Source organism: Elgaria multicarinata, chromosome 2, assembly GCF_023053635.1.
Source record: "Elgaria multicarinata webbii isolate HBS135686 ecotype San Diego chromosome 2, rElgMul1.1.pri, whole genome shotgun sequence".
Lineage (NCBI taxonomy): Eukaryota > Metazoa > Chordata > Lepidosauria > Squamata > Anguidae > Elgaria > Elgaria multicarinata.
The window spans coordinates 89,660,783-89,685,423 of record NC_086172.1 but is presented as its reverse complement, the minus strand read 5'-3'; the positions used below and the strand labels follow the sequence as shown (position 1 = coordinate 89,685,423).

Below are 24,641 nucleotides of genomic sequence, written 5' to 3'. Positions count from 1 at the left end.
ATTGGTTACTGGGTGAATTAAAAAAGGAATATCTAAATACAAATAAAATGTCTACAGATGAAAACAAGAACAACAAAGAAAGTAAGTAGACAAGGCAACGCCTTTTATTGGGCCAAGCTCAATTGGTCTATGCATATTTGGAAATATCAGAGTCCTCCCTTCAGGTAGCAAGAAGACATTTTGCACAGCTCACACACCCAAACATACCCCAATGCAGTATTAATGGGGAGAGGACCTCAATTCCACACATCCAAAGAATCATCCCAATAGCAGCGCAAAATGCCCAACAGTTCAGCAGTAGCCAGATCATCTCATATGACCCTCATCATAGCAATAGTTGGCTGTCTCAGCCCTTATACATACTTTCTACGCTCCAGTGAAATGACATTCAAATAATCTATTCAGGGCAGGAAGAGAAGAGAACGGTGGCCTGGGTGGTTGCACCTCTCCAGATGGATAGCGCGGTGAGCATTTCCTTCCACAGAACGAAACAGCATGAAGAGGAACTGAAAGGGTTGTTCCCAATTTCTTTGTATATATTCTTTGTTCCTCTTCTGTTATACAAAACAGGTACCAGCAAGGGCTTTAAAAACAGCGCCATCATCCTAATTGCATTACAAGGTGACAATCAATATTGGATGCAAGGGCTCAAGTCCCTGCAAGCTACCTAAACGAAAAAGCAGGTTGATTCCGTCAAAGTCCAAACCAGCCAGGAACTCCTCCTTGCCTGATGTCATCTTTCTGCCTCTGTCTCTCATCTTCCATAAATTTATTCTGGATGTCTTCAAAAGAGCCAGGCTGAATGGTTTCTTCTCTCTCTGGAAACAAGTCCGGAAACTGAAAAGTCTGTCCTGCAGCCTAAAGACAGAAAACAAATGTTTAATCTTACGTTCCAATAGTGGCTACAACACTCTTTGGAGAGCTGTGGGAAGTTTCAGCTGGTCCAGAATGCTACAGCCAACCTCCTAGAGACTCAGCAGAACTCAGAGGAAAATTAGGTGCCGAATATGTATTAGGTATTTTTATCCTACCCTTCCTTCAAGGAGCTCAGGATCTTTTTCCCCATCCCATAGTCACACTTTAAATGACCCACATTCTGTCCTAATAACCTTGCTGGTAGAGAGTGGCCCAAGATCCCCCAGTGAGCTACATGGCTAAGTGGAGATTTCAACCCAGGGCTCCCCAGGCACAGAAAGACACTCTAACCATTACTCCACATGATCTCTACCCAAGTTCTATACTACAAAAAAGGCAGGCAAACCTCCAGACCTGGTTCAACCATGACACAGGTATCCATGCAGGAAACACAGTAACTGATGAAATATGGTGCAAGTCATCAGGCAAGCCTGGTCAAATTAAAAGATGCCCAGTCTATCCAGAATTTCCAGTTTAGCAGAGAAAAATATGCACTATATATTTTACAAAACTACATTTCTCAACTGCAGCAGGTGTGGTGCAACTGCATGGATTCAGCAGGTGTTCTTTGGTGGCCTCGGAATATGATGCAACTCATGTTTTTCTCCCACCCTAGCTTAGAGAGAAGATCCTACTAAGATGACAAATATACTTCCACACAATTGAAATTACTGGAGGGAAGCAGATGCAACAGGGGAGACCACACACAGGCTTGTCTAGTGGCTTCAAAAAGGATAGAGGGGCACGGAGAATTAGAAACGGGGAAGAAATAGACGTTGAAGGGGCAGTTGGACATAGAAGAAGCGTGAGGAATATGCCAGAAAGGTGTACATTTAAATGCAAGTTTTAGTGGTCTAATAAGTACTTATCATCTTTAAGAGGTTATTAAAAAGTAGGAGAAGCACCACTACTGAAATTGGCTGATTAAGGCAGGGGTTGGCAGAAGACAGATCTCCAAATGTTTTGGACTTCAACTCCCAGAAGCCCCTGCCAGCCAGTGGTCAATAGTCAGGAATGCTGGGAGTTGGAAGTTCAGAATATCTGGAGACCTACTTTCTACCGACCTCTGAATTAAAGCACACCTCCATGATCTCCTCAACTCTATGCCTGCTACCTCTAAGACCAGCAATAATTGAGAAAGAGACAGACAGAGAACATTAAAGCCTAGACCAGGGCTATTCAGTGCCTCAGTGTCTACTGCACAACAGACCAAGTAAAATGATATACTAGGCAAAACAGTATAATAATACGAAATAAAGTGATTTGTGAAATTCATGTAATTCCTGAAATGCAGCATTAAAATTTACAACAATCATTCTCCCTAATGAAGAGAGTCAATGCCAACTTCGGCCGTTGCCACAGACTCAACGTCTCCCATTTGGAAAACAATCATCGGCTGACCTTTTAGCTTTTATTTAACAGCAGGAACCTATTATTCAAGGAAGGCATTCTATTCCGTTGACATTATCTCTTTATTTTTCCATATTGTATGCAGTGTTGACAATCTTGTTAAAATCAACCCTGTCAGCTTTCCATTCACTTCAAGTAGAGGACGCGGTACAATAAAACGATCAGACAATAACATGGCATAGAAAGATGTGTTATAAAAATAATGTCTGGGGCTATTTTGAAACTGACTTTCCAAAATACCTTAACAGCCCTAGCCCACCCCTAAAGAGCTTGGAAAGAAACACTGCATAAACTCAGAAAACATGAGCAGTTTTGCTGCCATTCTACAAATCAAAATTTGCTTTGCAAGCTAAACAGGTTTGTGCCAACAACAGCGTCCCCCGTGCAATTACTTTGGGCTTATGCGCAAGCGAACAAGGCCCACAGAGACGTGCAGCTATAGCTTTCCACTTTATGTACCGGTGTTTTAAACAAGTGACCTATTGCTTCTCAGGCTACTGCCCATATGAGAGATCTTGGCACTAATCCGTTCCAACACTGTGATTCTATGTGAACGCTGTAGTAGCTGTTTTCCTGCATCAGAAAGCGCAATTTTTGCGCATGCACACACACACACACACACACACACACACACACAAACGCATGGGCTACACCAGGCAGCTGTGCAAAAAACACATCAGAAAGTGGCTATGGAGTACTTAAGAGGGTCAAATTTTGCTTGATAACAAAGTAAATTTGATACTTTGACGACACACTAAGCCATGGTGGTTAAGCATTTTGAGCTAAACATTATGGCTTAGCGTGACATGCGACCCATGACTTAGGATGTTGTGTGAACCATTCCTAACCATGGTGGCTACATAACCATGGTTTAAACACGCTCACTAACCATTTGCAGCAAAAGAGTTAGCAGCCTACCCATGGCTTAGCGTGTTGTCTGAACAGAGTCTTTGTGTGCTCTGGAATCTCTACAGAGTTTTATTTTTCACCCTGTCATTTCACCACCAAATTCGGTGGTGCACTGTGGGGCTTCCTATGGCCCACAGGTCACGTGTTGCACATGCCTGGCCTAGAAGATGTGATCCCTATGTAATTAGGAGACCAACTCCGTCTTTGCAAGGCATCACCATGGCCTGCAAACATTTTGTGACAATGCCCCTCTAATATTCCAATTAGGAAAGACCCAGTAACATTTTGATAACTGCTCCACAGCTCTAGATCCCTCCCCTGCTCAAGAGCCACTTGAATCCAAGCTGGCGCTTTTTCCAGAAGCAATGCAACACTTGTTTGTTTTAAGGGAAAACCACACTGCCTTTTAATGGCTGGGGGTATTTTGGTTGTATGATTCCCCACCACCACAACCCCCGTCTTAAAATGGTTGCTGTCCACCTTACTTCTAAGGGATCAAGCAAGGTAGAAACCTGTACCAAAAAAATCACTAAAACAACAAAAATAACTCCAGCATACACACCAAGGGCAGCTTTGGAAAGTCATCAAGCAACATTTGCATGGTTGCCATCTGCCTCTTCTACTTGCATGTACAACGTCGTCATTGAGTGATGTTGCTACACATTCCGGGGCTGGGTTTACTGCCAAGCCAAGAACTGGGAGGCCTTGTCTATGGCAGACACAGCTCTTCTGTCCTCAAAGGGCAAGGATACGGCCTCTAAGGATGAGCCAAGGTGCCAGTCCTCGCACTTTTTCTTCTACGTTTTCAGCATTTGTCACTGCATTACTGGAGTCTAAAGGCAAATGACTCAGAGCAAATGTTTCCACAAAATGCGACACATTTTCCCACCCTCTTTTTCCCCTCATTTGTTTGTTTTAAGAAAGAGGGCATGGAGGAATGCTCATACACGACAGTGGAATGAGACAATACCCTTTCAGCCGGCAATGAAAGTGCTCCCTAGTTCCCATTTCAAGGCTGGTCAAAATCAAATATTGAGCAGAAGTCAATCCGTATCTGGAACCTTTTAATAAATAAAATTCAACGCAGACAAGTTGGCTCTTTCCACCTCTTGTTTTGCCGAGAAATGCTGATCTTGGCTGGCAGCCAGATAGAGTTTGAAACAGCCAAGACATTACATTGAACTCTCAGAACTGAAAGCCTTATAAATCCTCCACAATACTAGACAGTAATTTTGCACTGGTCAGGTTCTGGAGTGCTGAAAGCTTTATGAAAAATAGTTACTGTGCATGTTCAGTAGCTAGTGTAGCTTAACCATTTTGTAACTTCAACTATATCCAGAGGAGTAACTGCCCAGAAAGGGCTAACTATCCATACAGAGAGACCCTGCCCATTGAGGTATCAAAGGCTTTTCTACTCATCACTGCAATTCAAATCTGAATGACTGTCATATTATTTGCAACCATTTGGTTGCAGGGAGGTGGGAGGAATCCATGGGACAAAATCTTTCTCTACATAATGTCAACAAGCTTTTGTTACTGATCTCATTTAGGATGCAAATAAGTCATTTTGCCTTGGGAAGTTCTGCTTTAATGTGCTCTTAGCCATACCCGTCAGAAAATGGCCTACTGTGTTCTGCACCAGCTGAAGCTTCCATACAGCCATCAAGGGCAGCCCCATGTATGCAAGTGTACAGTAATCTAGCCTCGATGTTTTGAAACATGGATCTGAATAAAAAAAAAGGGACTCAGGCCTTCTATTATGCGAACATTGTTGACTGTGCAGTAATTGGATGAGCGACAACTCTTTCCAACAGAATAGGCAGGCTGCAAAAACAGGAACACAGCTGGCATGTCATGTATGGCCTGGAAGCCACAAGTCATGCGTGCCAGGATTAAATGAGCCACCTAAGGGCAACTGAGTTCAGAGCTACCAGATGATTACACTAGTCACCAGATCACACTCTCCCAGGCCCTCGCAAGTGATTTGGCATCAGCACAAATGGTAAATGCACACAAAGATCCTCTGGAGCTGAACACCAGGAACAGGAACAGGGTGGTGGTGGGTGAGAACAGGGCAGAGAGCAGCTGAGGCTCTGAAGGCACAGAAGCTATTTTCATATTGATAAATAACCTGGTCCTAGCTTTTGAAGCATAAAAAGAAAGCAGTAGTTCTGTACCATAATTAAAGTTACAAAATGTTTTCTCTTTAAGAGTAGGGGGGAAAGCACATCAAGAACAATCTGAAACCACGGAAGGTGATATTGACCACAAGCACTAATTTGAGGTCATTTGTAATGGGAGACAAATACCACCTGGGCTGAAAAAAAAAAACAAGCCTCATTTGCCAAGTTTAGGATGGAGAAGAACAAGCTCTCAATCTTCAAGACAACCTGGTCCTTGTTGCATATCCATCAATTCTCTACTCTCGCCCACACTGCTATGGGTTAGCTGATGTCTAACACATCGGCCATTTCGTCTTCCAACACTTGAATGCAATGATTAATGTGTGCCTATTATATTGCATAAGTTGGCCAGGAAAGCAGAAGCTGATGACTTCCAGAGTAGGGAAACGTAACTTCTGCATTTGAGACAAAACAATATTTCCCCAATGCAGAAGAATGCCAGCCAGCGAAGAAAGCAAGGCAAGGAAGGATCATACTGCCACCTACTGACCCTTTACAGAGGCCAACATGAAAACCTTCTAAAGCAGATGACTTTCTTACAGGATTACCTGGAACTTGTAACAAACAGTGACTTGTTTGAGCCATGGATTTATTTACACTAGTCAAAGGTTGAAACAAGGGGAAAGGAAAAGAAGCTCTGAAGAGAGCCAAGGACTCTTTCCTTGTCTATTTCACTCTGGACTACCTCTCAGTGAAAAGGATACCATGGTAGCATAGGTACTAGGTGGTGTGCTCCGCTCTGGAATTATTGGGTAATCGCAAACATCCGTGGAGCATTCAATCTTCCAGAGTGGAAATTGGCTGCTTCTAAACCCATTGAATAATTTCAGAGCAGAGACGCACTTAATTGGAGCTTCTAACATCTCCAAAATTATTCGACCATTGTGTGTGTGTGTGTCGCAACTAATTGAAATCCTCCCAATAAGGAACATGTGGTGATGTGGTGGGGTAGTTTTGATAACTGATATTGACATGTGGCTAACCAATTAGGAATTGCCACAGCATTGTCCGTGACCGTGTTCTCCTCCAATTGCAGTGTTCAGGGGAGGGAATGCCAATCATTTTTCTCACAGTGTCCTTGATTCCGCGCTCATCGCGATTCTGTCTTGTGACATTTGTTTCGGTTAGAGAGCGAGAGCAAAATGAGATAGCGTTTGTTGCAAAGTGAGATATTTAATTTATTTAGGAGAGAGAGATCTATGAGATCTTCTGTTGCGTTGTTTGCAGAGATGAGAGAGCATTTGATGCAAAGTGAGATATTTAATTTAGGAGATATGTCTACAAGATCTTCTGTTGCATTATTTGCAGAGACAACTGTGTTTCTTTGCAAAGAGAGAGGAGAAGGGACCTGTTTTTTATTTGTCTTTAATGCTTTGTTTGTTGCACAGGTTCCACCCCCAGTGTGTGTGCATCCAAAAAACTGAAGAAATCCTTTTTAAAAGGTTTTTCTTTGAATTGTTCCTTCAAATATTCTTTTAAGTCCATTCAAGGTAGCTGTGTGCATGTGTCTGTTCTGTTCTTTAACTTAAAAATACTTGGCCGTCTTGAGGCCCAGTATTGGGCAAAAGGCGGGATACAAATAAATACAACTACAACAACAACAACAATAATAGAAGCCATTTCAACTGAAATCCTTCAAGCCAGCCCACTGGCCATGTGACTGGTCATGAGAGGGGAGAGGGAGAGGGCAGAGTTGCACTATATCATCATCTTCATCATCTCCCCTTAACGGTTTGATGTGCTGTAGCTCTCCTTCCTCAAAGTTGAGCATTCCTAGCAGCACTTGGATTCAAAGTTACAAGTGTCTTCTTCTACTTGTATGTTTGTGTGTTTTAGGGTTGTGCAGTGCACACAAGCAGTACACAATTAATAAAGCACACTTTGATAACAATCCATGGGAAACACTGGCTGCTGCTGCTGGTTCTGGCTGTGGGTAGAGAGGGAGTGCAGCAGGGCTGGTTGGTTGCGTGTTTTTGCTCGGACTCATAGAAGTCAGCCACAGTGTGAAAGTGCTGCTGAGCTGGCATCGTGAGTGAGTAAGCTTCTACACCTGAGTCAGGCAGGTGCTTTATGTCAGTTAAACTATTACTCCTAGTGGCCGGCTGGGCTCCTCCTCGTCATCGTCCTCCTCCAAGCCGTGTAGCCTCCAACGGGAAAGCTGTTGCCGCCTTGACTCGACTTGTTCCAATGTGCCCAACTGACAGTGGGAGGGGTGCCTCCTCCTCCTCGTCATGCAAACCTGCTGTCCTCTCTGAGGATGGGCAAGTTGTGTGCTGCTGTAGTTGTATTTATTAATTTATATTTACTTATTTATTATTATGCTAAGCGCTTTTATCCTGCTGCTTCATTTCCCTCATCCTCGCCACACAGATCAAGGCACAAGAGGTGCCTGAGAGGACATTTGGGTTTGGGCTTTAAAAATTCCCTATAAATCACTGCATGCAGGGATCTGCTCCAAACTTGGCATGCCTAAAGCCATCTTTAAAAGCTGTCATGCTGCCGATTTTCATGTGTTTATCTTTAAAACTGAGGGAGCTGTAAGCATTTCTGTTCATTCCCATTGAGGATAATGTAGCGGTTCCCTGAAAATGGAGTTTTTCACCAAACCACCCTGCAGAGCGGAGAGAGGGACCCACTCCAGAAATCAGGGCTGAGAATCACCTCAATGGAGCTCTGCCCAAATTTCAAGGTGAAGATCCGCTCTGCACACTCCTAATAAGTACACAGCAAACCAAAGGCAGCTGCTAGAACATCTTGGCTACCCTATGAAAAGAAAGCTGAGATGAGGTTGTTGATTTAGAATAACTATCTCAAATTAATCAGCTCTAAAAGCAGCAATCCCCAGTCAAATGAAACAGGTCTTAGCAATGCTCTCCTCTCTCCCCCCCCACACAAATCATTTGTAATACTAATTTTACGTAATATTCAATAACACACAGGTCAGCTAGAAAAACAATGTAGGCACCCTACAGGATTAGCAACTGATTAAAAGCTCATCAGAAGTAGATTTTTTTTAAAATGCAGTCATTGGTTCAAAGACTACCAGTAAAGAGCAACCAAAAAATTAATCATTCTTTAGAACAAGATCAAGGTCAACCAAGAAACATTAAGCAGATAAGGCCATGCCAGCTAAGACAGAATAAGAAATGTCCCATTAGTCTTCTCAGATGTTCACTACATGTAGTTACAATCAAAAAGAGAGAGAGATAATTAAGTGTGTGATCCTATATCTACTCACCTGGGAGTAAGTCCCATCAGACTCAATGGGTTTATTTCTGAGTAATGCATAGGAGCTCCAGAGGTACTCAAAACAGCAAGACCTCTGATCACCTACGAAGATCAATGCACCATCAAAAATGAGGCCCTGTCCTGAGCCTAATTTCAGGACAGGGCCTAATTTTTGGGTCCTGGGTCAGGGACAACTATACATTTTGGTTAGCCATCAGGAATACCAAAAAATTACAAGAGATACTGAGAATGGCTACCAATATTATCAGCAGGATTAAATTACTTCATTCTAGAACACTCCCATTCAAAGGTTTGTGGGACAACTACTGGCAAAAAAGCAGGAGCCCCCTATGGTGAGACTCCCAAACCCTACACAGTGCTAGCAGAGCAGGTGAACATTTTGAGCCTACGAGCTGCATAGGAACAGATGAATGCATGCCAGTCTCAATCCCAGCTCCTCCGTTGGCACAACAACTGCACCAATAGCTTGCATGCCTTATCCCAGCTAGCCAAAAGTTAGACTGGGTAGAAAAGTATTTTAAGCAGATTCTCAGTAATTCCTCCTAGTCTCTGGGACTGTAAAATCCTGACACAGGCAGGATCTACACTCCTGCTTTAAAACGGTTTGTAACAGTAGTGACAACTGTTGGGGCCCACAACACACTCCATATACAGTTTTCAAACCATTTTTAAAGCGTCATATCCTGCTTGGTGTAGATCAGGCCCTAGTCTCTCCCCTCTGAAAAAATACATTAAATAAATGAACACTAATTTGCGGTTCTGAAGGAGGGAAATCAAATGTAAATACGCAACCTAAAAAAGTCCACCAAGAAACTACACTGTGCAAAAAGAAACAATCTGTGGACTTGCCTAAATGGCATTAATTATTATATTGATTAGGATTTTGACTGTTTAGGCCCAGACATTGAAGCAGCAGACATTCTTTGACAAAAGTAACCGTTTCAGTGTTAAACCTTCCCCTGGAACAACCTTCCCCAAGCTGGTGCCCTCCAGACGTTTTGCACTACAACTCCCTAATGCTCAGCCAGCATGGCCATAGGGGATTATGGGAGTTGGTCCAACACATCTGGAGTACACCAGCTTGGGGAAGGCTGGCGCAGACACTCTGGGAATCTTCTGGGGAAGCTGACAATCCTGCATTAGAAAATCTCGTACCTCGTGGGAAAGTCAGGACAGTGCAACTAATTAAACCTTGTAGTGCAAGGTTTTTTCCAGAGCAATCCTAGCAGGTCCTTTCATTTTGGTATGCTAATACAGAAAAGATGCATCTCTCACCCCTACTGACCAGCGCACACATAGAAAATTGATAGTTTTTAATATTTAATCCAGACTACCACAACAGATCACACCAAGATGGCTCCTATAAGCCCATGCGGCAGATACTCATTAAAAGAGCCTAAGATGCACTTTGCTGGATCAAACCAAAGGCCTACCTAGTCCTCAGTGGTGAATGAGGTCTCTTCAATGCTCCTTGGAAAAACAGCCCCATCCAGACAATATTTTAACATATTCTCATTTATTTATTTCATTTCTATACTGCTCAATAACCAAAGCTCTCTGGGCAGTTCACAAAAATTAAAAACCCCAAGGTACAGCATGAAATGTAAAACGTGGAAGCTTAGAACCATAATTTAAAAGTACAACCAGAATAAAACCTAGCAGCAATGCAACAGATTTAAAACAGCAGAGCTAAAAGACTAGGATGCTAAAATACTGGGAAAATATGGTGTATCCATACAATTTAGAAGACTCAGGGGATAGTTGGTTAAAGAAATGTCTTAGTCATTTCTTAGTCAAAATGCATATATTTTTGTTCTTTTGTGTATTTTGTTTTGTTTTGTTCAGTGTATTATTATTGATATTAATGCATTTGCAGCTCGGAAGTTGCAGCTAGTGCAAAATGCAGCAGCTAGACTGCTGGCAGGTACATCTTATGGAGACCACATAACACCGGTCTTAAAGGAACTGCACTGGCTGCCTATACGCTTCCGGTCGGAATTCAAGGTGTTGTAATGACGTTTAAAGCCCTAAACGGCTTGGGACCTCGATATTTGAGGGAGCACCTCTCCTTATATATGCCTGCCCGAGACTTGAGATCTGTTGGAGGAGCCCTTCTCCGCATCCCACCAGCACAACACATTCGCTACGTTGGGACAAGAGAGACGGCTTTCTCTGTTGTGGCATTTCCCGACTGTGAAATGCCCTCCCTTTGGAGGCGCCAAGTGAAAACATGGCTTTTTAACAAAGCTTTTAATGGCTGAATTCACTAGGCACATTGTTTTAACTGTTTTAATAGATTTACTGCTTTTAAATTATATATCGTTTTAACTTGGTTTATGGTTTAATTTGTTTTTAGCTGTATATATTTATTGTTTTTATACTGTATGCTTTTATCTGTACGCCGCCCTGAGATCTTATTGATATAGGGCGGGATATAAATGTTCAAAATAAATAAATAAATAAATAAATGTACTCACCAGCTGTACATAGGCAACCTTGTAATCTGGATTCTTGATGCGTCTGTTTTTATGGTCCCTCCGCTTCATTGAACCTGTTAGGGAGATGAAGGTTTGACTCGACTTCCCATGAGCTAACAATTCCTCCCTTCCCGAAGAAATGCCTTTTCAATTAGGGACAGTTACAAACTTCAGAAAACACACTCATTTGGAAGTCTTAGCTAAAGCACCACACAATGACCTGGTTTGCATAATCAAACAACCCATTCTAGCCTGCTGAGTTATTTGAGGGTTGTTTCCCCTTAAACAGGCCATGCCATCCAGGTTCAGATGATATGACAAGCCATGCCTAGATGGGTAACTGGGCTAATGGCGCCAACTCAAACAAGCCACAATAGCTTCTTTAAGCCGCAGTGGCTAATTTCTTATCCCTTGACCTTCTATCTTTGTCTTGTTTATCTTATTGTGTAGGGCCCTTCTAATCAATAGCCAGGTATTGCCTCTCCAAATACTAGGGATTTAGGAGAAAGAAAAATATAGCCTGAGACTTTTGTTGAAAAACATTTGAAGGGTGCTCTAGAGGAAGACATAAGGCTCACCATGTTGTATCCTGGTTCTTATAGCAGCCACAGGCACATTGTATATGTTTTCAAGGTAATCCTTCAATTCCACTCTTGTCATCCTGCACCAAATGCAAGCAAGCAATTAAAACACAAAAACACTGTCAATGGCTTAATTTCACATATAACCATGCCTGTGAAGGAAACATAGTACTTTATTTAGGCCAGGATTGTTTTATTATTATAACTGGCAACAAACAAAACTGAAAGGTAATCTAGACAAGGAAGAGGTATTACCAATCATACCAGGAGGCTGTTCAGCCTGTTCTGAATTGGGGGGGGGGGGAGAGAGGCACTTCCCTAAAGCAATCAGTCTTTGAGGTCAGCCCTGCTGCTGCTCCTGAATTCTCAGGGGGCAGGGCTGCCTTTTATCCACTTGGTCTTATACAGCAACCGTGCCCGTTCCTGGAGAAACCAGACCTGGCTTCAGTCATACATGTTCTTGTTACCTCCAGCCTGGATGACTGCAATGCACTCTACATTGAGTTGCCCTTGAAAACAGTCTGAACACTTCAATTGGTTCAGAATGCCGCTGCCAGGGTTCTGCCTGGAGCCACTCCATTAGACCACATCACAGTAATCTCTTACCCAAGGGAGGGGGGGAACTTGTGGCCCTCCAGAGGTTTTGGCCTATAATTCCTATCAGCCCTAGCCAGCATAGCTAATGGTGACTGATGCTAGGCATTGTAATCCAAAACATCTGGAGGGACACAAATTGCTCATGCCTGCAACCTGCTTCACTGATTACCAATTGCTTCTGGGCTCAGTTCAAGGTGATGGTTTCATCTATAGAGCCCTAACCTACCTGATGCCAGAACAGCTCAATAATTGCCTGCCTGTCCCACCCTCACAATGTAAACCGCCCAGAGAGCTTCTGCTATGGGGCATAAATAAAGCCTTGCAGAAAAGGCATAAATAATGCCTTGCAGTAACTTTCATTCTAATTTGGAAGCCTTCCACCTGGTCCCTCCACGTCAGAGGTATAGTGGGCATGAACCCACGAAAGGGCCTTTTCAACTGTGGTGAGCCTGGCCCCGTTTCTCCTGCTTTTAGACAGAAAGAAAAGACAACTGAACTTTAGTGGACCATTTTAGAACCATGTTTATTAATCAGGATTTAACTGCCATTCCTGTCATTTCAGTCTGTTCGGAAACACTTTGTTTTAACAATCTGGTATAATCTGAATTGATATTGTCAGATATCAAGTCGAACTATGATATTGTTTTGCTTATGTTATGATTTTCTGCCACCTTGAATACTGCCGTAGAAAGTTGGGGTAGAAATTAACAGCAGCAACCACTGCCAGAGAAGTCATTCCAAACATAACAGGATTCAGAAATTGTCAGCAGTTCTTGTAGTAAGTCGAGGACATCTGCTAGAACACGACTTCAGAGCATCAGCTTCAGCCACATACATTCCCATAGGCTAGGAACAGTCCTGGCACTGAGGGACATTTACTTTAAACATACTACTCTCATTGGCCAGCAGCTACTGGAACTCCAAAAACAGGCTAGTGACCTGTAGAACAAGGGCCAGATCGACACCTCGCAGCACTAGGAAAGCGGTTTGAAAATGGTATATGGACTGTAGATCCTGCCTAAATCTCATGACCCTGTTAATTCACCATTTGTTAAGGCTGTCCTGAAACACATTTAACTGTGAAGTGAGCTCTATTCAAATCAGTATCTTACTTCCAAGAAAACATGGTTAGGATCCCAGTGTAAGACTCAAAACAATGGCACCCAATCCCAGTGTTGTCCAGTATGAAACAGCCTTCAATCCTAGACTTTTTAACAGCCAATAGAAACTCGCGAAGCCCTCCAGTGAGTGAAAAGCATAAATGCAGAGAGCTGTAAGTGAAACAGTGGAACCGTACTTGGGTTCTGCCAAAATATCTGCATTGACACAGTTCTTTCTCATTCTCCTCCACGCCCCCTAGAATCCAAGCAAATCTTAACTCATTTTCCTGAGATTTTTATCTTTTATTTATGACAATTATTTATAGCCTGCTTTTCAGGATAGACATCCATCCAAGGCAGCTTACAATATTATGCATCACTACCGTACGACAGATTATAGTAATACACAGACACACACAAACCACACATACAACTCAGCAGCCCTTGTTTGACTGACAAATGGATGGGGGGGGGGTGTTGTCAGAGTTTCTCTGTCCCAAAGCAACTGGCAGTTGAAGCCAAGGGTTGCTTTTAGAAGGGAAGTAAGCTCCCTGCAATTGCTCCTTCTGTGATTATGGAGGAGGGCCAAGCTGGACTTGCCCACCTTGCAGGAATGTTCTTCACTGCCAGCGGGTGCAGCCTTCCACTAAGGCCAGAGTGTGCTGCCCTCCAGCTCTGTAGTCCTACCACAATTATAAGAATCAGGACTGCTTCCAATCCCTGTAATTTTGAAACCTCCATGATTTACTGAAGGGGTGGGGAACCTGTGTCCCTCCAGAAGTTGCTGGACTACAACTCCCATCATTCCTGGCCATGCTGACTGGGGCTAGTGAAGTTGGGAGTCCAGCAACATCTGGAGGGGCACAGATTAGCATCATTTTACTTTTAGCTCTCAAAATAGTTGGGAAGGTACTATTGCTCTCCCCAAACTTAACAGCATGGCTAGATCTAGCTAAGTGCCTTATTTTTTTAATGAAGAAAAACCAGTCAAAGGTGCTGCAAAGTATTTATCAAAAAAAGAGAGAACATCCTAGCATGTAATGCATCAGTAGAAGACCACTAGGTTCTCTTTGAGATATTCAAATCTCTCCCCCATGCTGGACAACCCTCTGCAGAGTTTAAGAGAAATGTAACTCATACGAACATAAGCGCCCTGCTGGATCAGACCAAGGGTCCATCTAGTCCAGCACTCTGTTCACACAGTGGCCAACCAGCTGTTAACCAGGGAACCACAAGCAGAACATGGTGCAAAAGCACCCTCCTGCCCATGTTCCCCAACAACTAGTGTATACAGGCTTACTGCCTCTGATACTGGAGGTTGCACTTAGCCACCAGGACTAGTAGCCAAATAGCCTTCTTCTCCTTCAGAAGAATGCTCCCAGACTACTACATGGGATGGCGGAGAACAGCCAGTCATTTGAGACTAGAGTGATCTCAGAGGATCCTTTGATGCTGTGGAAGAGTCTGCATTCAAATCTGTACCCACAGAGGACAGGCAGGCATACACACACCAGCACTAGCCGCTTGGACCCCAATCTTCCCACGCTGACAGGGAAGGTCTGAAAAGGAGCTATAACCATATCCAGCTAAACATGGTTATAATCCTCCAATGGATTGTGCAGGGTGGGGAGTGGTTACAATTCCTCTCCAGAGCTTCCCAATCAACACAGGGAGGTCGGGGTGGAGGGCAAGGCCAGAAGGCTTGTCCCCATTTGTCCTCCACAGTTACAGATTAAGAATGCCTAAATAGGGCTCACATTCAAGACAATTTCTTGTCCTTCTGATTCCCATAGCACAGAGGACTTACTGACTGACTGCAACACTCTGGGGTCTGGTTCAGACAACACCCTAAACCACGCTGCTTAACCACAAAATGGTTAATGGAATGCATTAAGGTCAATGCATTCTGCAGCATGGTTTAGCATGTTGTCTGAACGGGGCCTGGGAAGTCAGATGACCTTTCAGCAAAGTCTTTTAACCCAACAAGTAGATGTTCCCTTCCCTGTATGTACTTACTCCATGGGAATGCGAAATTGTACAGTGTCTTCTGGCTGTGGAACACCAGGCCTCACCATTGTCAAGAAGTATTCAGTCCGGAAAACCCTTACTTGAGGATTTCCTAGCTGGTACAGGGGATAACTGTAGGCAAAGGAAATAAATAATTCTGAAAAAAATGGATATCTTCTAAAAACAATTTTAATCTCATTTATTACCATTATGCAGGAAGCATAAAATCCAACTTGAAACCTTCTTTAAAATAAGCAGCTTCTTTAGCCTTATATACACTTTAAAAGATGTAATAATTCATTACCCTCAGTGACTTGTAATGGAATAATACAACGTAAGATGCTCACATTGGTATAAGGCAAGGAGTAAGGTAGAGAAGTGGAGCAGTATAAAGAAGTGTATATTAAGGAAAAAAGATTGCATATCGAAAGAGAGGGGAATAAAAAAGGCCAAGAGGAAGGAAAGTTTCACCATGATATTCTTGCTTTTGTTTAGGATCCTAAGATCTTGCAGACTACAATCCACTTCAACAGATGCATGAAGCATCAACCTAAATTACATGTGTGTGCACATGGTTGACCAGGATGGGGGGGGGGGCATTTTGCAAACAGTGACATCAGAGGGAAGTGAAATGCAGAAGGTACAGTGGCAATCACTCCAGCTATTGGGTGGTATAGAAATGCAATAAATAATATTAACAGTGGCCATTCACAAAACAGTTGCTGCTGATAATACAAACATCCTGCCATTAAGTAAGCTAATGAGTGCATGTCATGCAATTTTTTGTGGCACCGAAACTGCGGAATGCCCTCCCTTTGAGGCCCAACTGGAGTCAGCGCTGACTTCATTCCAGCTCCAGGTAAAGACATGGCTTTTTAACAAAGCCTTTGATGGTTAATTCACCAAGCTTGCACGTTGTTTTAACTGTTTTAATCGGGTTTTGCTGCTTTTAAATTCTATACTGGTTTTAGCTTGATTAATGGTTTCATTTGTTCTTAGCTGTGCATATTTATTATTTTATATTGTTGTATAATTTTATCTGTACACCACCCTGAGATCCTACTACTATAGGGCGGGATAGAAATGTTTTAATAAATGAAATAAATATCCTGATTCAAGTCCCAAGAGATAGAACTGAACCTCTGGCCGAACTGTAATTCACTGCTTGTCTGTACTTTTTGAATTTCATTTTCTTCTGACCTCACTGTTCAGAATTACCATCACCCAACTCAGAACAATATTTCATGCACCTGATGAAGATGATTGTAGTTCCCAAAATCTTATATCCTCATGTCTGTTAGTCTTTAATGTGCCACAAGACTGTTGATTTTGCAGGGTTGCTTCTATTCTATTTGTTACATGGAACTGAGCAGTTAGCTGAAGTCAAGGATGACCATCTTGCAACTTTAATAACTAGTGTCCCTTAAGCACATAAAGCATTATACAATAAAACTTGGAAGTTACATGGGACAGGGTAATCAAAAAACAACCCTTCCCCTCAAAACCTCCCAAAAGCTCTAATTTAACTTTCAGTTATTCAAAAAGAAAAAAAATCAAAAATAATCACAAGGGTTTTGCACTTTCTCCATGCTTTTCTGCAATCCATTTGAAAACAGGTGGTAACACAATATATCCCTGCAATGAGCAGGGGGTTGGACTCGCTGGCCTTGCAGACCCCTTCCAACTCTACTATTCTATGAGAACTCTTAAGAGCAAAACCGCTGAAATGAATGAGACTTCCATTTATTTCCATAGGTCTACTCTAAGTGCGGTTTATGTTGTATTTTGTCCTCCGTTTGCTGCATCACCACAGCCTCTGGCATAAGGGCTCCAGAAAATAAAGAACTGTCTCTACTACTCACAAAACGCCCTCAGCGTACTTTTACACTTCTGAAACGTTCAGCTTCCATGGTAATTTTCTCAGTTTGCACCCGCATTTTTAAAGTCATCTCTCTCTTTTTTTTAACTGAAATGGCAATAGACAAAACTCCAGAGAAGGAGCAGCCTGGTGACATTGCCAGAGGGCGTCGTCCGAACTCGAGACTCTCCCGCCCGCCTCTGGTGCCTTTTCATGCGTCTCACGCCACGGCGGCCTTGAGCCCCCGGTGGCCTCCTGGTGTCTGTTATTTTAAAAATGCAACCGGGATTCGGGGCAAGAGTAAGGGACCGCTTCCTCTCCTCTCCTCTCCTCCCTGCTACTCACATAATTCGCCTAGCCATGACTCCAATCTCGCTCCGCCGACCCCCCCCTCATCACTTCCGGAAGAGAAGACGGACGTCCGGCTAAGGGCGAGGAGCGTAGAGATAGGAAACTGTAGGGTCACAATAACGCTCGCCTGGAGATATCACTTCCTGGTTCCTTTATAGCAGATTCCTATTCATGTCTACTCAGAAGTAAGCCCCACTGGGTTTAATGGGGCTTACACCCAAGGAAGTGTGTATAGGATTGCAGCAACAGAGGCCTATTTCCACCATCCCGCTTCCCAATGGGACGGGAACAGTGAAGGCTGGTAGCTCTAATTTCGGTGGGGCTGTGAATCCATTCTGGGTTTTATTCAGAACCAGCCAGAACTCTTAATGGAGCTACTAAAGGTGCTCAAAACTGTCCCCAAAATGGGTTCAGCGCCTTGGACAGCTCCTATAGAGTTCTGGCTGGTTCTGACTAAAATCCCGAATGGATGCACAACCCCACCGAAATCGAAGCCACCAGCCTCCACTGGGGCGGGAGTGAGAGCTGCCCATAGGAAATGATGGGGGAAATCCAGGATTTGGGCGACGCTGGGATTGGGTTGCTCCGCGTCTCCCCCCCCCCCGCCCCCCTACAAAAGGTTGCGGCAACGTCTGGAGATCCAGCCCAGGGATTACTTCATGTGGGAAATGTTGAGATTTATTCCGAGTTTTAAAATATTTTAAAATTCCAATCCCGAGGCAGTCGGTTATCGCCATGGATTTCAGCAGGTGCGTGAGAAAGCCAGCGTCGGTTACAACAGCCCTGCGGTGTAGTCCACTGTTAATATTGCACGTTAGAGATGGGGATGCGGCTAATTTGGCTTTTCAGCCCCCAAATTAGTAAAAATCCATTCTAGTTCAGTTGCTCCCTTGGATCCCTTCCCAGCCCAAAGCCGTCGCTCAATTGCATGCAGTCTCATTTCGTTTAGAATGTTTTAAAACTGGGGCGGGACTACGCCGCCCAATCTTAGCTACCCTAAACCCCTGATTTCTCCATTGTCTTCTACGAGCAGCAACCACTTCTGCAACATCACCCGCTCCAAAACCCGTCAAACCAAACTCTGGATTGTGTATGTGAGTCTATTCTTATAAGTTTATGATTGTGCATGTGAGTCTATTCTTATAAGTTTATGAAGAATATCATCAGTTCAGCGTTTTCACAATAAAACTGGAGGTAGGAACATTTTTCAGTCCCACATAAAGGTGCAGAGCAAGGAAATTGGACAAGCCATTGTAGATCATTTGATATATTCTCCTGGCCGCATGTGGCAGTTTTTTCAACTAGAAGGAGGAAGTAGAGGTTGTGTGTACCTCTTCTACTTTTCAATCTCTATTGGAGGGAAAGGAAGATGCGCCATCGCCCTCTACAGGACTCATCGTAAACATGCGGCATGACCCTGCCTAATGTAGGTATAGCCCCAGGCAAGCAGCCATCTCAGTGCAATCCTATGGTCATTTGCAAGCTCACTTTCTCAATATGGCAAGGATTAGAAAACTAAACCTGTAAGCAACTGAGTAGGATCCATCCCATCTCAATACATTCCTACAGCCTGCTGGAAAATCAGATGAGTGACACAGAAACAGCTATGCCTTCGGGCAAAAAAAATCTCAATGCACTGTTATGGTCGGCGTTTATTTTATGTTTATACATAAAAGAAATAAACACTGGCCATAACAATCCATACCAATGCATTCTAATGGCCATTCCAAAAAAAGATTTGACAATGTTTTGTATTCTGAAACTTAAAAGTCAGGGTGAGGGATCCCACCACACCCCAATGTAGTCCTAGGACCATTATAAGAAAAATCCATCTCAGTCCATTCCAACAAATAGGCAGTACCTTTTGTTTGGAAATTTGGGGGCAATCCCTATTTGTTGCGTGAGCAACAAATTATTCTGAGCTTCTCAGCAGTAAGCAAAAATCCCACATACTTACTGGGCTTTCTTCTTCCGGAGTCTTTTCAGGTTTACAATGTGCTTCTTTAGATGGCGAATATGTGATTTGAAATTGAACACCTCACTTCTCTGCGATGCTCGATAAGTTCAATGAAACACTGCCATCTAGTGGTTGAATTATAACGCTACACCAGAATTTCACACTACTGATATGGCATTATTAACTGTTATTACAGCTTACCTCCTATCATTTTGAAAGCGGGATAAAGGGGGAAAGCATGGGAGATGTCCTGGAGGTTGATGATGCCATGTAAAGGACCTGCAAACCTCCATGAGTGACCAATCACAAGCATGCAATAAATTGCTTGTGTAGAAAAGTTCATGCATTCTAATGACCATTCAGTTGGAACCTATGCATTTCAGTGGCCATTCTCTGACTTTTGTTTAAGTATGTCTCCAGGTTTGGCCATTGGAATGTGTTTGTTTAAAGTGGAAAGTTTCAGAAACATCTTCCCCAAGTTCCCACAACCCTGGAGCCATCTTCAGAAGGTGTTTATACACAACCTACGATATCCTTGTCAATGGCAACTGGACCTCCAGCCCAATCCAGTGTTGGAGGGGGGTCAGGTTCTGCCTCCATCACATTGTTCTCAAGTGCAGAAATTTACTTGTTTCTTCCCCATAGGAACGAGTAGGAACACAAGAAGCTGCCTTATAGGGTCAGACAATTTGTTGCTGTTTCTCAGATGGGCCTTTCCATCATCTTCTACCAGATATTTTTAACCATTTCTGGACCTGGTGCCAAGACCACGAGGAGGACTGCCCAGGCCACCTCTTGACTCAGGTTTTTCACTCTCCTCACCACCACCCAATTCTGCTGAGATAAGGCCTTGTTTATTTGTTTCTTTATTGCCTTCCCTCCCTCAAAGGAACATAAGGTGGCGTACATAATCCTCCTCCTCATCATCTATATTTTATCCTCACAATAATTGCTATCCTCCCTAGATGTAGCCTTGGGCACCTCCCCACTTTGAGACTTTGCCGGCAGCTGCAGCTATTCATGGCAGGATCTACACTACTGCTTTAAAACAGTTTATAACAGTAGCGACAACTGCTGGGGCCCAGGACACACTCCATATACAGTCTTCAAACCATTTTCAAAGTGTCATGTCCTGCTTGGTGCAGATCTGCCCAAAGAGTGAACTCCACTGGGTGACTCCTACCTGAGATCTCAGGACTGTCTTACATTCGCCTTCCTCAGTAGACCAGATGAACTGACGGGGCTGGGTTAAAGTGGGGGAAAGAGCTAGCGAACCTTCCATACTACGCATCCATCATCCCTGACCATTGGTCATGCTGACGGGGACTCATAGAAGTTGTAGTCCAAAACATCTGGGGGGGCACCTGGCAACCAATCCAATACAGCTTACTCCAAGGTACCCGTGGATAGCAGAGGTGGGGAACCTCAGGTTCAAGGGACAAACCTAGCCCTCCTAGAGGCTAAATCTGCCCCTCCAGGTTTCCCCAGATGGCCATGGGGTCTTCCCTTGCCCCCCCCCATGATTTGGCATTTTCCTGCCTTTTGTGTGGGTTTCCCCCCATTCTAAAAGGTTGCAATGCCTCTCTTAAGACTCAGTAACTGGCAGCCCAAGCTTTGAATTAAAATATGCTGGAATATTTAGTATTTTTGGCCCCGTTCCTTTTTGCCCAACCCCTTTTGACTTTAGTCCCACCCACCACTGGAATAGGGCTCCTGAGGTCTTCTCTGAAATTTTATTTGGCCCTCAGACTTAAAACAAAACAAAACAAAAAACCCTCCCTGCAGTGTACAGGTCTTTAACCTTAGTCACATCTGACTAAAGGCCTCTTCAGGCATTCAAAAGACAAAGTATGGAGGAGATATGAGGGTGTGTGGACACTGGCCAAATTCCTGACCACTTTGTGTTTTACTGGACAGTCTGAAGAGAGATTTAACAATCTTTAGCTGAACATGATTACCGTCGTCCTTGTGATCTGGAACCTTCCACAATCAGAGTTCCTGATTGGGCTGAGGATTGTGATTACAGGGCACTGCCCTTGTGCTAGTGGTACCCACCGCTAGCAAGTGGAAATGAACGAAAATACTTCTTTCCAGAATGGAGCAGTTCAGCAGAGCTTGCAGAAGGGAGCTCCTACACCTGTCCCATTAAATGAGTATTTCTTCTCCTTTCTGGGTTTGCTTTAGCTTGTTGCACTAGCTGTGGGTCACGCTGGCACCACAGAAATAGTAGGAGCGCAGTGGCAATATTGGATACTGGCCAGAATCTTTCTTCAAAGCCCACGAGCAAATCACAAGAGCAACAGAGCCCCCCATTGCTGTTCCCCACAACCCTAAAACAGCCTATGGGTTCTGTATGGCTTGTCAGCCACCCCAATAACCTATTCTTGACAGGTTCACATGTAAAGAGAAGCTATGGCATGCCCCCACTGTGCCTCGAATATGCAAAATGGCAACCACCACCACAACAAGAAGCCTTGTGGGAAAATTCACCCATGGTGCTACTCGTTAGTTGTGAACTAGGTCACTGCATCCATGATCAGGTGCGCTATGTCTCTGTTCTGGTGAGCAACAGCTTGTGGGCTTCCTGTAGGAATCTGGTTGACCACTGTGTGAAAGAGGATGCTATGCTAGATAGGTTTGATCAAGCAAGGCTCTTGTGAATTGCAATTGCTAGCAGATGTCTCCCTTCTTTTAGAGATGTGAGACAGTGAAATAAATAGGGACTTTGGAAAAGTAGGCATGGTGGATAGTTAAGCATCAAATTTGTTTCAGCCTAGGATCCATGGATATTGGTTTTCTTTACAACCTCAAATGTTCCATTGTGCAGTTTTGGCTTTATAGCTGTGATTTAATGTGCCTTTAGTAGATATATGAATCAGAGAGCTTACTTCTACGTAAATATGGAAAGGATCAGAATAGAAGTTACACTTTAACATTGTACAATCTTTGTGTGGGGTGGGTGGGTGGTAAATTGACATACATTTATTTACTTCAGAAGTCCTTTGCTAATTTCTACCAACTGTCTGGGCTGATGAAAAGATACATTTTTAGTCGATTATAATGGAACAAAAAGAAGAATGGCCAGTCGGGAGCTGTATGGCTGAAGTATATTATCGGTCACACTTTATTTACAAAACCAAAGGATTCGTACACTGCAATCTATGGGGCAGCGTAGGGCTGGAATTAGGAAAATACAGGACACACGCAGCAGGTAGTAATAGGTGTCAGCAGGGAGTCATCTCCATTCCAGGGCAGTGGTTCTGGAGGATGGGGAGCCCTTGAAATAAGCAGTAGGCAATCCAGGCTGATGTTGCAACTATGGTTTTGCTCAGGCGAGGGGACGGAATTTGTGTTTAAAGAGGGTCGGGGAGGCCAGTACTGGTTAGCCATGCCACCGCTGATGATTCGGCCTGCAAGCACCGTCCAGGTCTTTACTTCCAGCGCCCTCCAACTTTGCCCTTGGCTCCGGCCTTCTTGCTGCTGTAATACAGAGAGGAGAAAAACGTGTCTGTGTGCCTGCTGCAGCGCTGTTCTTTCTAAATCCGCTCCTTGTCGTTTCAGTAAGAAGCTCAGCATTTCATGTCACTAGGTCAGGCTGATCAGGTGGCCCCTTAGTGTTTCCGGGGGGTGTTTGTTTTGTTTTTAATGTTTTATCACAGCCAGTGCTGTTTTCTCTTAATCAACGCGTGGCCCATCAGTGGGTCAGATCTGCCCTCTGAAGCATTTATCTCATCCCAAGGGGCCCTAGCAAACACATGATAGTCAACATAGGATAACAAAAATGCCCCACAGTTTCACCCAGGCGAGTGTCAAATAAGAAATATCAAAAATAAAGATCCCATACTTTAATGGTATAGCCCCCTCCTTTGAATTTTATATGCAATGCCCTGGCCATACCTAAATACTTGTACACAAGGACTGTGAATCCCTTATAGTTAGGCTGTGCCAGTCTGATCAAACATGAAGTCTGATCAAACGTGAAGGGGTTGTGTTGTAGAGCAAAATACACTCCACCCTCCTGGACCATTGTGTAGCAAATAAGTGGTCCCCCAAAATACAGAAGTGGTCCATTCTTCACTTCAACCATTAATAGCAGCTATGTTCAGAGATCAACCTAAATTATAGATCAGGCTGGTTCACAAAAGCATTATTCTTCAGAACTGCACAAATGCCTTTACACTTTAGCGAGACTAATCATTCTATTTTTTTCTGGTCACAGGGAGCAAAGTTATCATCCTTGAGTTCTTCAGCTATGGTTCAATGATTTACATAGTGCTTCATTTTGCATGCAACTGAAACAACACCCAAAACGTGCGTGGTACTTACCTTCCTGCTATGAGCTAGGTGCACAGGTGCGTTCCAGGTGAGTAAGTTAGTCTAGTGTTAGAATTTCTGCCCTGTGGCAGCAACAGATTCCTCCTGCAATGCAACTGATGGCATGCTATTTATCGCTGGATGGTACTACAAATTGCCCAGAAAGCCACCCTGGATTAATTCCTGGGGTGGGTGGGTTGCAATTTGGGGCTTGGAATATATGCTTTTCTTAGGAAGCTTCCAGTACAGACTGATTCGGGGAATAGGAGAAGTGCTGAGATACGACAGCAATAAGACATATCTGTAATGCTTACATGGTTTCCAACCTCTGTAGATTTGTTTAGTAGTAGCTTTCCGTCTGGGAGGATGTGTCATAGTGACACCCACACATGCATACACACACAGACACACAAATAGTGCATACTTTACCTGTCACTTAATTTAGATTCTAGAATGACACTCTGTTCCAAAAAAACCTTAAACATGAGAGACTAGCAGCGGCCAAATGTTTTCTCGGAGACTAGAAACTACTGACGTCCCAATCCTATACATTTGTGATGCCACATGGGCCTGTACAGCCCACATGGAACTAATGACAATGCATTTGCCCTGTTGTGCTGCAGTTATTATCACTGGGTCCCCGATGACATCCATACAGTGTAAAGCCCTTACCATTTGCTTCAGAGTTGTTGGATATCCCTTTCACAAAATATGCTCTGTCTTATGCTAAAGG

The 24,641-nt window shown here is 43.6% G+C and overlaps 3 protein-coding genes across 23 annotated transcripts in view; 1 reads left to right on the top strand and 2 right to left on the bottom strand.

Annotated features, from left to right (window-relative positions):
• The window catches only part of IGF2 (insulin like growth factor 2), a 960,921-nt gene that overhangs the window by 442,967 nt on the left and 493,313 nt on the right, over positions 1–24,641 (top strand). The gene's annotated exons all lie outside the window — the stretch shown is intronic.
• On the bottom strand, positions 83–17,694 carry MRPL23 (mitochondrial ribosomal protein L23). Its single transcript, XM_063117126.1, has 5 exons — positions 17,632–17,694; positions 15,438–15,560; positions 11,722–11,804; positions 11,144–11,217; positions 83–858 (listed from the first exon to the last, which is right to left on the bottom strand). Exons 1-5 carry the CDS (start codon positions 17,646–17,648, stop codon positions 694–696), a joined length of 462 nt encoding a protein of 153 aa, XP_062973196.1. The 5' UTR covers positions 17,649–17,694; the 3' UTR covers positions 83–693.
• TNNT3 (troponin T3, fast skeletal type) overlaps positions 22,682–24,641 on the bottom strand; it is a 49,675-nt gene continuing 47,715 nt past the window's right edge. For all 21 annotated transcript variants that reach the window (XM_063117145.1, XM_063117150.1, XM_063117141.1 and 18 more), the window contains one exon: positions 22,682–23,074. In XM_063117145.1, coding sequence (XP_062973215.1) covers positions 23,026–23,074 — 49 coding nt within the window. In that variant the 3' untranslated portion in view covers positions 22,682–23,025. The remainder of the gene's footprint in view (positions 23,075–24,641) is intronic.